The sequence below is a fragment of the Neomonachus schauinslandi genome, chromosome 2, assembly GCF_002201575.2.
Source record: "Neomonachus schauinslandi chromosome 2, ASM220157v2, whole genome shotgun sequence".
NCBI classification, from domain to species: Eukaryota; Metazoa; Chordata; class Mammalia; order Carnivora; family Phocidae; genus Neomonachus; species Neomonachus schauinslandi.
The window spans coordinates 86,392,707-86,404,994 of NC_058404.1; the positions used below are offsets into that span (position 1 = coordinate 86,392,707).

Consider the following 12,288-nt stretch of genomic DNA (forward strand, 5'->3'; position numbering starts at 1 on the left):
ACCTTTCCTCACTAGGCAGCAGTCACACACTAAACAAGAATGCCAAAATGTCTTCCAGGCTGAGCCATACCTTTAGTCATGCCAGATTCATCTAGAAAATATCACTAAGGAAAAAGAAATCCCTCCACAATCAAAGCTTAGGTTACCTGTTTTAATTGGTGCTCAACTGTTGGTTGACCAACCATTTCTACAAACTGGGTTTTTCTAGCATAATGCTCTGAAGTGAAATGTGAAAAGGTAGAAACTGACAGAATCTGGTGGGACAACTGCTCTCCACTAAGACATTAAGTCTGTGTTACTACATGATGCCCAAGAAAATGGTCCATTTTTACGGTTATGAATGGAAACATGAAAGCTAAAAGGAAAAAAATCTGCTGATAGTACAGACTTTTTCCCTTGTAATCAGGAGTCCACCAACTACAGCCCATGAGCTGCATCTAGTTGGCACCCTGTTTTGTGCTGCTGGTAATCTTGCATATTTTTTAACGTTTGAAAAAAAAATCATAATATTTCATGACATGGGAAAACTATATGAAATTCAAATTTCAGGGTCCATAAGCTTATGTACTGTCTAGGGCTGCTTCCACACTACACTGGCAGAGTTGAGTAGGTGTGACACAGATGTATGGCCCACAAAGCCTAAAATACTTCCTACTTTACAGCAGAAGTTTGCAGACCCCTGTCCTAGATTATACTGAAATGAAATTTTACAACCACTTTGTATACATTTCACAAAACCAGTGGAAGATTTTCAGTCACTTGAAATAGGGGAAAACAATTTTCACATATAAATTTCCATGGCCTGCCTTGAATAATTAAGGCACATGCAGGAAAAGAATCATCTTTTACAATCCGAAGTGAAATTGTTAACAGCTTTAAAATCTCTATTTCTGGGACGCCTGGGTGGCTCAGTCAGTTGGGCGTCTGCCTTCGGCTCTGGTCATGGTCCCAGGGTCCTGGGATCGAGTCCCTCATCGGGTTCCCTGCTCAGCGGGAAGCCTGCTTCTCCCTCTGCCTGCCGCTCCCCCTGCTTGTGCTCTCACACTCTCTCTCTCTGGCAAATAAATAAATAAAATCTTAAAAATAAATAAATAAATAAAATCTCTATTCCTACCACTCATTTTTAAAATGGGAATTGAGGGACGCCTGGGTGGCTCAGTCGGTTAAGCGGCTGCCTTCGGCTCGGGTCATGATCCCAGGGTCCTGGGATCGAGTCCCACATCGGGCTCCTTGCTTGGCAGGGAGCCTGCTTCTCCCTCTGCCTGCCTCTCCCCCTGCTTGTGTTCTCTCTCTCTGACAAATAAATAAATAAAATCTTAAAAAAAAAAAAGATAAAATGGGGATTGAAACAAATAATTAAAAAAAAAATGGTAATCGGTATGTTACACTCAATAGGTCACCAGGTATGGAGTAGAACATACATTCACTCTCTCCCTCCTAAGAGCTTTCAGGAATAAAGTATGTGTATTCAAATTTTTAAAAAGAATGAAACAATAATATGGGAAGACAAGAAAGGATGCCATCAATGGGCCAAAAATTTGTAAGAACTCCAGAAGGGTAGAAACTGACAGGTTTGCATTAGCAGAGAAATCAGAGTGGAGGAAAATGCAGTACAAGTTACCACAGGTCCATTAAATACGGTTCTTCCCAAGGGAGTTCTGAAGAAACTCCAAGCTGAGTCAACAAAGAAAAAGGGCAGGAGAAGCGGAGGGGCAATTGTTAGGGTAATTAATTCAACTCCGACTTCTGAAACAGCTGTGCTAGTTACCCTACTACCCCTCTCAGACAGAGGCCAGCAAGGGTGGCTTCTGCCTGTTGGACAGAGCCAGAGAATGCTTTAAAGAAAAGTGGGATATGTGCCTTGGAAGGGCTACCAAGGGTGACAGATCTAAAGGAAAAGCAGACTGGGGGCGCCTGGCTGGCTCAGTCAGAAGAGCATGAGACTCTTGATCTCGGGGCTGTAAGTTTGAGCCCTACGCTGGGTGTGGAGATGACTAAATAAATAAATAAATAAAAACTTGAGAGAGAGAGAGAGAGAAAGAAAAAGAAAGAAAAGCAGACCAGATCAAAGTCTAACTCTGACCTCAAGAATATTTAAAACGTAGAGTGAGGAGTTAAATTAGCAAACAGAAACAAGTCTTCCTAGCTTTGGCAAAGGTGGAGGTCTCCAGCCTGCTCCCGCCTAGGGAAGCTTACCTGTCCACCCACCGCATAACCCTCCCACTTACCGAACACATAAACTGCTCTCCCCTTTACTAGAGGCCTGTGGGAGAAACAGGCATACATATCCACATATCTTTAAAGCTACAGAAGAGGGACGCCTGGGTGGCTCAGTCGGTCAAGCATCTGCCTTTGGCTCAGGTCTTGATTCCTAGGTCCTGGGATTAAGCCAGCATCCGCCCCACATCCGGTTCCAGGTCCCTGCTCAGGAGGAGCCTGCTTCTCCCTCTACCTGCCACTCCTCCTGCTTGTGCTCCCTCTCTTCCGACAAATAAAGCTACAGGAAAGTAATATGGACACAAAACAAGAATAGGATTCTATCAAAAAAGGCATAGAGAACTAGAAAATGTCTAGACTTTAAAATGACTGCAAAATAGAAATAGAAAAACTCACAAAATGGAGAGGAGATAAAGACATTAAAAAATGAGAGAAGAGACACAGAGGATAGATCCACATGGCCATCTGTCTAACAGGAGTTCAAGAACATGAGAATAAGAGATGACAGAGTTGACAAAATTATCCAAAAAATTTTTATTAATGGGCATGTGTTACTCCTGTAATTTTCTAAAAACTTAAATTTAAAAAATCATCATGACTTTTTTCCAAATAAAATTCAGAATGATGAACCATCTGAAAGAGAAACTAATTCCCGAATATGTCTCAGCAAAACTATTTGACCTATAAGATTTGAAAGAAACTTCTTTCAGCAGTCCCTCAATAATGGTTGATACCTATGACAGCAAAACTTAAAAAGGAAATATAAAACTATTATATTCAAGGTATCTTTAAAATCTGCAAACTAATTTACTTTGTACCCTGACACAAGTTTATCTGCAGACTGGCAATGGACCTGCTCAAGGACTGGAAGCTCAAAGGGCTGGAGGAAAGGAAGACAGTGAGAGCAGGAGGACAAGATTAAAGGACTCCCTGGACATCCTACTGCAATTCTTTACTGTAATTTTGTCTCACTGTAACTTTTCCTTCGGTGGACTTCTCATACTACTCCAATTCTGAAGATGGAATAAAGCTGGCTTTAAAATTTTCCTTTCGGGGTGCCTGGGTGGCTCAGTCAGTTAAGCATCTGACTCTTGATTTTGGCTCAGGTCATGATCTCAGGGTCCTGAGATTGAGCCCTGGGCTCTGAGCTGGGAGTGGAGCCCGCTTGAGATTCTCTCTCTCCTTCTGCAACCCGCTTCCCGAGCTCTCTCAAAAAAAAAAAGTGTACATATACATATATATGTATTACACATATATACACATATAAAAATTTTCCTTTCTGCACAATCCCTCATAATCCAACAGCAGAATCTAACTTTTGGAGGCATGGGAATCAATGCATTGGTGAGAAACTTCTAGCAGGCTTCTGTGCATTTAGTAAAACAGATCTCACTGGCTGGCTGTCCACCTGTATGTGTGGTCAGTAAGGGGCTGTCTGTCTGCACTGTACATCAGAATCACCAGATGCTCAGTCCTCATGTTAAAATTCAGAAGATCTGAGTGGGCCCAGGCATTTGTTGATACTGGAGGGAAAAAAAAGTATTTTTGGGGGGGGGGCATTCAAATATGACAGTAATAATTTTCTTTATCCCTCTTTCCCCTGAGCACTCCTGCCCACATCCCTGACATAGAACTCATGGTAACCAGTATGTTAAGTGTTGCTTTGACACTACATGGAGACAAGCGGACAATTAAAATTATCCACTTGAGGTCTTACTCCTTCTTGTGGGAAGGCTGGTTTTGCCTATTCTTTTTTTTTAAGATTTATTTATTTTAGAGAAAGAGAGGAGTGGTTACAAGCTAGCAAGTGGGAGGGAGGGGCAGAGGGAGAGGCAGAGAATCTCAAGCAGACCCCATGCTGAGCGAGGAGTCCAATGGCGGGTGGGGGAGGGGTTTCGATCATATGTCTCTGAGATCATGACCTGAGCTGAAACCAAGAGTCAGACACTTAACTGACTGAGCTACCCAGGCGCCCCGGTTTTTGCCTATTCTAACAATAAATCCAAAATGTTTTTTAACTGCTTTTCATGAAAGTACAAGTGAGTTTAGTATGAAGCCAAATACCCGTGCACATCATCTTTGAATTTCTCAGTATTTATTCAAGTATATAAACAGATTAGAATTTAAGCAAATACAGATGCTTCCTCACTTCCTCCTCCTCCTTCCAAGAAATCAGAAAATAACTGCCTCACTCCTTCATTGGTAGACATCATCATAACCTACATGGCATTATTATTTACCCACCTACCCACTCCCGAAGTTGTACAACTACACCGATCCACATCCAGTACAGTGTCAGTCTCAAGTTTTCCTCACTGAATTTTCATAAATACACCAACTCCTTCCCTTTCATAAAGCCTGCTTTTGTTCAGGTAAATGTTCTTGCTCAGAGGCCTCCTAAACTGCATTGGGGCCCAAGCTCAAAGACTCAAAGACAAACACTGTTCCGGAATCCTCTCCCAAACTTCCCAGAAATAAATACCTTTGGAAAGAGGAGTGGAACTTATAAAATACTCCCCCAAGTTTTCCAGGAAGAATCACCTGGGGCACTTGTTAAATATACAACTTAACCAGGCTTCTACCGGAAGTAACTGATTCAAGTACATAGGTGAAAGACAAGAAACCTGTATTTTAACAAGTGTCCCAGATTCTGGAAGTACCTCTTTTTCTAACGGTGTTCATCACTGCTCCCATACCTGCCACCTTCTCACGTGGTCTCCTCTCCCTCCTGTCATCCACCGTGCTCCCTTCCATGGATGTACCCTCTCCTTTTACCTATTCAAAGCAGTTTTTTCCAATGAATCCAGCCACACTGATTTCTTTCTTCTCAATTCCTGCCGCACTTAGTCATGTGATGCAACATTTGAACCTTTTAAGTGTACTGTGTTCAATAAAACTTATGGATTGAATGATATAAATTTTTATTTTTTCTAGGTAAAGTCCAGTGTTGAGACAGCAAGCAAGATTAAATGATTTACAAATGTTCATATATTTTAAGTGTGTTGAATGTGATTCTGAAGCCATGGTTACTAACTCAAACGCCCCCAATAGCTTACTACTTAAACTCTTAGCACTGAATGCTACAGGAAAATGATACCTTAGTTCTCCCACAAGGAAAGCAATTTATTCTGTAGAAACTTGATAATTATAAGCTTTCCCATTTCTTCTCTCTCATAAACAGCTTACTCACAAAGTTAAGGGACATACTAAATAAAGCCGCCTCCTGAAATTAGCTGGTATTTGCTTTTAAAATTGTACCAAGAATAAAGCAACATGTTCCAGTGGTGGTGAACAGTAATTCAGCCAACTCTTAATTATATGAGGAGGAGGGATCGGGAAGACAGCACTTAAAAACCCACAGATGAGGGCGCCTGGGTGGCTCAGTCGTGAAGCATCTGCCTTCGGCTCAGGTCGTGATCCCAGGGTCCTGGGATGGAGTAGCACATCTGGCTCCCTCCTCGGGGGGAAGCCTGCTTCTCCCTCTCCCACTCCCGCTGTTTGAGTTCCTGCTCTTGCTATCTCTGTCTCTGTCAAATAAATAAACAAAATCTTAAAAACAAAACAAAACCCATAGATGACTGCTGACTGCATTTCATCTAGTACAGTAACTGTGGCAATTGCTGCTTCTTTATGGGGGTGCTGTCCTTGTGTGAGAAAAGAGAGCAAAACACTGAGACTGTCTCCAAGTTCCCCCTTTAAATTCTAATAACCTAGGATTTGATGACCGTACTCATCTTTCCAGTAACCTCTGATTGCCAAGGGGCATAAGTCAGGAAGGAAATGATTATCAAATGCAGTCAAGGGTCGGGACTCATTACCTACTCCCAGCCTCTCAACAGACTCTCTTGGAGGGAAGAGTAGCTTTTAGCTACCTGATGATGTCTCTTGCCAGATGTCTAAACTTTGGGACATATAAGAATAATCTGGAATCTGGGGCCCACCAATAACAAGTCAATTTTTTTTTTTTTAAAGATTTTATTTATTTATTTGAGAGAGCGAGAATGAGAGAGAGTACATGAGAAGGGGGAGGGTCAGAGAGAGAAGCAGGCTCCTCGCCGAGCAGGGAGCCCGATGCGGGACTCGATCCCGGGACTCCAGGATCATGACCTGAGCCGAAGGCAGTCGCTTAACCAACTGAGCCACCCAGGCGCCCCGTCAATTTTTTTTTTTTAAGATTTTATTTATTTATTTATTTGAGAGAGAGAGAGAGAGAGAGAGAGAGAGAGAGAAACAGCATGAGAGGGGAGAGGGTCAGAGGGAGAAGCAGGCTCCCTGCCGAGCCAGGAGCCCGATGCGGGACTCGATCCCAGGACTCCGGGATCATGACTTAAGCCGAAGGCAGTCGCTTAACTAACTGAGCCACCCAGGCGCCCAATAACAAGTCTATTAAAAGGTCTATAGCAGGATCCATTAATCTGCATTTTTAAAAGCACCTAATGCTGGTTCTGAGGGTCTTTGGAAAACATTTTACAGTTTCTTCTCTCACTCTGCTGCATCCATGCTTCATGCTTTTCTCTTTCTGCTCCTGCCTCTTCCCAAATAAAATGTTTTAATTTCTTTCAATCCTAACCATGTTTCAAGGCTGAGCTCAAATATCAACCATTTCTTGAAGGCTAAAAAGATCACCTTTGCTGAAAGGGACTTCCCAATCTCCAGCACCCTTGTGCCATGTGCAAACTTTAACTGTAAGAGAAGAAAAGGTGTTTCATTTCATTAAACAGTTATTTTTTTGTGTGCAAGCTCTTCTCTCTTGTTAGGGAGTAAACTTTGTAAAGGCAGACTAAGGCTCACATTCTTTTACCTCCTAATAAAGCACCTACAGTGTGTGAGGCATTCTGCAAAAACTTCTTCAATGAAGATCAAGCAATAAGTGAATGAACATATTCACTTGTTTCTTCTAATAAGCAGCTGAAGCTAAAACTGCAGGAAAAAGGAAAATTGCCTAGATTTTGTAGTAACTAAGTTTAAGTACCATAAAATTTCTTTCAATTTCTTTATTTGTAAAACTAGGGTTTTCAGAGACTTTTAAAAAGTTCATTAAACACCTTTCTGTGTCAAAAGCCTAACAGTCCAAATGCTCTATCTAACCTGACCTTTCTTCCTCAGCACAGTTATCCGCCATCTGTGTTATACAAGCTATCTATGTTCCCAAGATGTACCTACTGACTACCTTGGCCTGAGGGACTCTTGAGATATGAGCTGGTACAGGAGGAGACACGAACTGGTTTTCTTTTTTACTTCTCCCACCTCAAACCTAACAACGACCTGTTGAAACTAACAGTTACTAGGTGGCACCCATACTAACAGCTATTTCACAATGTGCCAAATTCCTATAAAGCTGGGGCGGGGGGGAGAAAAAAAATCCTGGGAATAGGAACAGTGTAATTTCATGTAATGAATGTGTTCATCGCAGAATAAAACCCAAAAAGCCAAAAAACCTGAATAGGACTGTCAAGTCCACCCTTTCTAAAGAATATGGAGTTTAGGGGCGCCTGGGTGCCTCAGCCCTTAAGCGTCTGCCTTCCGCTCAGGTCATGGTCCCAGGGTCCTGGGATCGAGCCCCGCCCGCATCGAGCCCCGCATCGGGCTCCCTTCTCGGAGGAAAGCCTGCTTCTCCCTCCCCCACTCCCCCTGCTTGTGTTCCCTCTCTCACTGTGTCTCTCTGTCAAATCAATCAATCAATCAATCTTAAAAAAAAAAAAGAATATGGAATTTAGAGTCTAAGTAACCAGGTGAGCCACCCTAATTTTAAAAGTACGTCTTAGCCTAACCACCCACCAATAATAATCTAAGAGTTTAAAGTCTTAGTTCTAACTCAATCACCTTCAGATTATCACTTTCATTAAAGCCACATTGTTCCTTCTACTGTTCAATTTGTCCTAATTAATCCAAAACTTTCTGAACAAAATGTAGTTATTTATAATGTAGGATGGTCAGACGAATGTTTTGAACAGCAATAACCTAACTTGAGCACAGCCAAAATGCACTTTTAGTGTGATGAATTGCCAGTTTTGAAAGAGAACCTTCATTTCTCATTTACAAATCATTAATTTGTAATAATTTGTGGACACGGTAATGTGTCCTCAGGCAGAAACGGAGGTAGCAAAAAAGGGAAAGTCCAGGGTATGTGATGTATAAAATTGGCTCTTGACAAGCGAAAGGCATCACCTTTACAAGATCTTAACCCAGGTATACAGGACACAGATGGACCAAGTAGTAAGAGTGGAAGGCTCCGAAAAAAATCCAAATAAATGTAAAACAAGTCAAAGTGTGTTACTATACGAGTAACATGACTTAAAAAAAATTCGTAACATCTAGATCATACAAAAGCTACATGATCAAAAAATATCACTTTAGGTGACTTTTTTCTACACAAAATTTCCATAAAACAGACACAAGTTAATCTGCGGCCTTGGAAGGGGCAGGGACAGCGTTAAGTCAGGAACACGAAATGCCGAAGGCACCGCATCCAGGGATCAAACGGGACCCTGAAGAGTGGTCCAGTTCTTACTGAACGTGATGCAAGCCCCAGGACAGGTAGGGGAAAGGGAAAGCGGAAAGAGGAGGAGGAGGACCCGCTTCCCGGCCTGACCCCACACCCCAGCAGCCCGGGACTTCCCATTCATTCCGCGCCGTCTCCAGGTGGCGGCGGCGCGCGGGCAGCCGCGGCGTTCTCCGCCCGGCACCGTGCACTCACCTGTTCGGGAACACGACCGCGCGGCGCCCGAGGCCGCTGAGGCCGCCGCCAGGAGCCGGGGGGACGCAGGCCGGGGGGCGGCCGCCGGCGGAGGCGACTGGCGGCGCAGCCCGGGGGTGGGCAAGCGGCGCAGGCCGGACGCGTCTCTCTGCAGCAGGGCGGAGCAGAGCCGCCGCGGGCTCTGATACATGCCGGGCGCCGGCGCCGCAACCACCGAGGCCCCTCACGCGCCGGAGGAGCGGAGCCTGGCCGAGGTCGAAGCCGGCGAACCGAACAGACTCTCGGGGGCCGTCCGAGTGGATGCTCTCAGGGTCCTCGTCGCCCGGCCCAGGCCTAGGGGCAGTCTTGGGCAGGGGAGTCCGAGAGGGAGACGCGCGAGCAACAGCAGCTAAGGCAGCTGTGGTAGCAGCGGCGCTGTCTGCGCGGGCTGGCGAGAGCTGGAGGGTAACCGGCGAGCGCAGCGCGCTGACAAAGCGGGCGCGACCAAGCGAGACCAGGAGGGGGGATCCGTGGGACCGGACCCTGGCGCGACGAGGCTGGGGTTCCCGGACTCGGGGTAATCCTATTTCGACAGGAAGGAGATCTTACGTTTTTTGTAGGGTGGAAGCTGTAGGAGGTCTAAGGTAGCAAGGATCTGTTAGAGGGTTTTAAAGAAATGGAGCCTCCCCTTCCGCTGGCTGGAATGGAAGCGCCCACAGGCTGAGAGTCCCGAGACCATTCAGGGCTGTGGCTCTGGGGACACGTGTGTGTCCAGGTGGAAGACCACATGCGTGTGTGCGTGTGAGTGTAAGTGTGAATACAGAAAAGGGCATCCGCCCCCATCCCTTCGGAAACATATGTTGCGTTAAATGAAATTAAGCATATAAAGCACCGACTGTGTGCGAGGGCCATGATGGATATGAAAATGTCCCTTTCTTCAGTGGTGGTATACGCAGGCAAAGGGTGCAGAAGGTAGCAAGAGAAATCAGACCCTAAAGATCTACAAGGTAGATTAAACTAAGTGCCACAAGATCCAAAAAAGATAAAATTTGAAATAAAATAAATGTTTAGAGGGGGAAAAAAAAAACAACCACCCAGGCTTGAGGATTCTTGAAGGTTTATCGGAATTGGCATTTGAGTTGGGCCATGAGTAGGAGGTCTAGAATTTAACACATGTGGAATTTGGGAGGGGAGTGGTGGTGATTTATACATGAAGAAAGGAAATAAAACCCTGGGCATGTTTGGAAAAACAACAACTCTTAGTTATGTAGGATGGAAGCTAAGGAGTAAGAAGACAGATACTTAGATAGGTTATAGTGTGGATGGCAGAGATTATACCAGACTTAATTTGGTAGGAAACGTGACTTGTTATAAAGTTTTGTGAGCTACACAAAGATGACCAGGGTCGTGTTTTAATTGGAGGTCATGTACCTCTGGCAAATGAAAAGGCAGGAGAAAGTAGAGCAGCTGAGATGAAAGATATTCTAGATCTGTATCTGGTACTGGAAAAGAATGGATGGAAGAAACATCTCCCATCGGGTAGGAAATGACTAACCAGAATGAAAGTGGAGTGAGGGGGAGGGCGACCCAAGACTGGATTCCTCTTTGGATGACTTATGAGCTAGAAATGTTTTCTTGGTGGGTTTCCCATGATTTTGCTGCTTCTCTTATCTTGTGGAATTGGAAGCTTTTCATTAGCAAGGATATTCAAAATATTTTTCAGACCCTGGTTATATATCCAATACCCAGAGGGCATGGATGAGTCAGCTAGCACCAGCTGATCACAACTCCAGGAGATAATCTCCTTAGCAAGTCATTAAGCTCTCTTGGTCTCAGGTTCCTTAACTATAAAACATAGAATCATACTTTAGTCATTACATGAAATGAAGGGTGATAATAAAATTAGCTCATAAAAAGTGTTCTGCAAAGATAACAAAATGTCGAATTAGAATTTAGGTGATTGGGCGCCTGGGTGGCTCAGTTGGTTAAGCGACTGCCTTTGGCTCAGGTCATGATCCTGGAGTCCTGGGATCGAGTCCTGCATCGGGCTCCCTGCTCGGCGGGGAGTCTGCTTCTCCCTCTGACCCTCACCCCTCTCATGCTCTCTCTCTCATTCTTTCTCTCAAATAAATAAATAAAATCTTAAAAAAAAAATTTAGGTGATGGGTATGTGGGTGTTCACTTTTTTTTCCCCTATGTAAGGAAATACTCAAAATACAGTGTTGGGGGGCTCCTGGGTGGCTCAGTTGGTTGAGCAACTGCCTTCGGCTCAGGTCATGTTCCTGGAGTCACGGGATCGAGTCCCACATCGGGCTCCCTGCTCAGCAGGGAGTCTGCTTCTCCCTCTGACCCTCCTCCCTCTCATGCTCTCTGTCTCTCATTCTCTCTCTCGCAAATAAATAAAATCTTAAAAAAAAAAAAATTAAAAAAAAATACAGTGTTGGGGGATAAGTGCTTTGAAAAGTTAAAAGTACTGTTCAAATATAAACTGTCATCATTAAAAGGATTTCAAAGGACAATTCTATCCTGAGAATGGGTCAGTAGTATTATTTTTATGACATATTAAACACTGTATACTTTAAGCAATCAGAAAAACATAAAACTTTGGGGGTGGGAGGATGGGTTAGCCTGGTGATGGGTATTAAAGAGGGCATGTACTGAATGGAGCACTGGGTGTTATATGCAAACAATGAATAATGGAACACTACATCAAAAACTAATGATGTAATGTATGGTGACTAACATAACATAAGAAAAAAAACTTACTTCAAAAATTCATTCAGCAAACATTTATTGAGTACATATTTGTGCCAGGCTCTACGTTAGGGCATACAATAATGAACTGAACAGTCTGTTCACAGGCTAGTGGTGAGACATTGTATAAACACATATAATTATCCGATAATAAATATAGAATCGTGATATGAACAAGATACTGTGGAAACACAGACAATGCCTGGAGAAGACAGGAGAGGCTTTTGGAACAAGGTGACTTCTAAGCAGGAAGGGATGAGGGGTGATATCCACTGAGAACAGCACGGCAAAAAAAGGAGGGATGCTCCAGGAACAGAAAGTACCACACTTTGACAAGGCTTGAGTGCAGGGTGCCCTTAAGGGAGTGGCAGCAGATGAGGTGGAAGGCTGTGGGCAAGAACCAAAGTGTGAAGGGTTTTCAGAAGAGTTTGGACTTTATCCTGAAGGTTCTGAAGAACCTCTGAAAAAATAAGCAGATAGTTTGCACTATTAAGGTTTCGTTTTTGAGAGATCATTCTGTCAGCAGTGTGGAAGATGGACTGGAGGCTGGGGAAGAATCAGAACAGGGCAAGTAAGGAAGAGCATATGCTGGTTTGGAATCTCAGGAGGAGGGGCAGGGCAAGAATGCTTATTTTTATTTA

At 43.9% G+C, this 12,288-nt stretch overlaps 1 protein-coding gene across 1 annotated transcript in view; it reads right to left on the bottom strand.

Annotated features, from left to right (window-relative positions):
• NOCT (nocturnin) overlaps positions 1–9,180 on the bottom strand; it is a 29,507-nt gene extending 20,327 nt beyond the window's left edge. Inside the window, exon 1 of the mRNA XM_021679341.1 lies at positions 8,915–9,180. Coding sequence (XP_021535016.1) covers positions 8,915–9,104 — 190 coding nt within the window. The 5' untranslated portion in view covers positions 9,105–9,180. The remainder of the gene's footprint in view (positions 1–8,914) is intronic.
• Between the last annotated feature and the right edge of the window lie 3,108 nt (positions 9,181–12,288).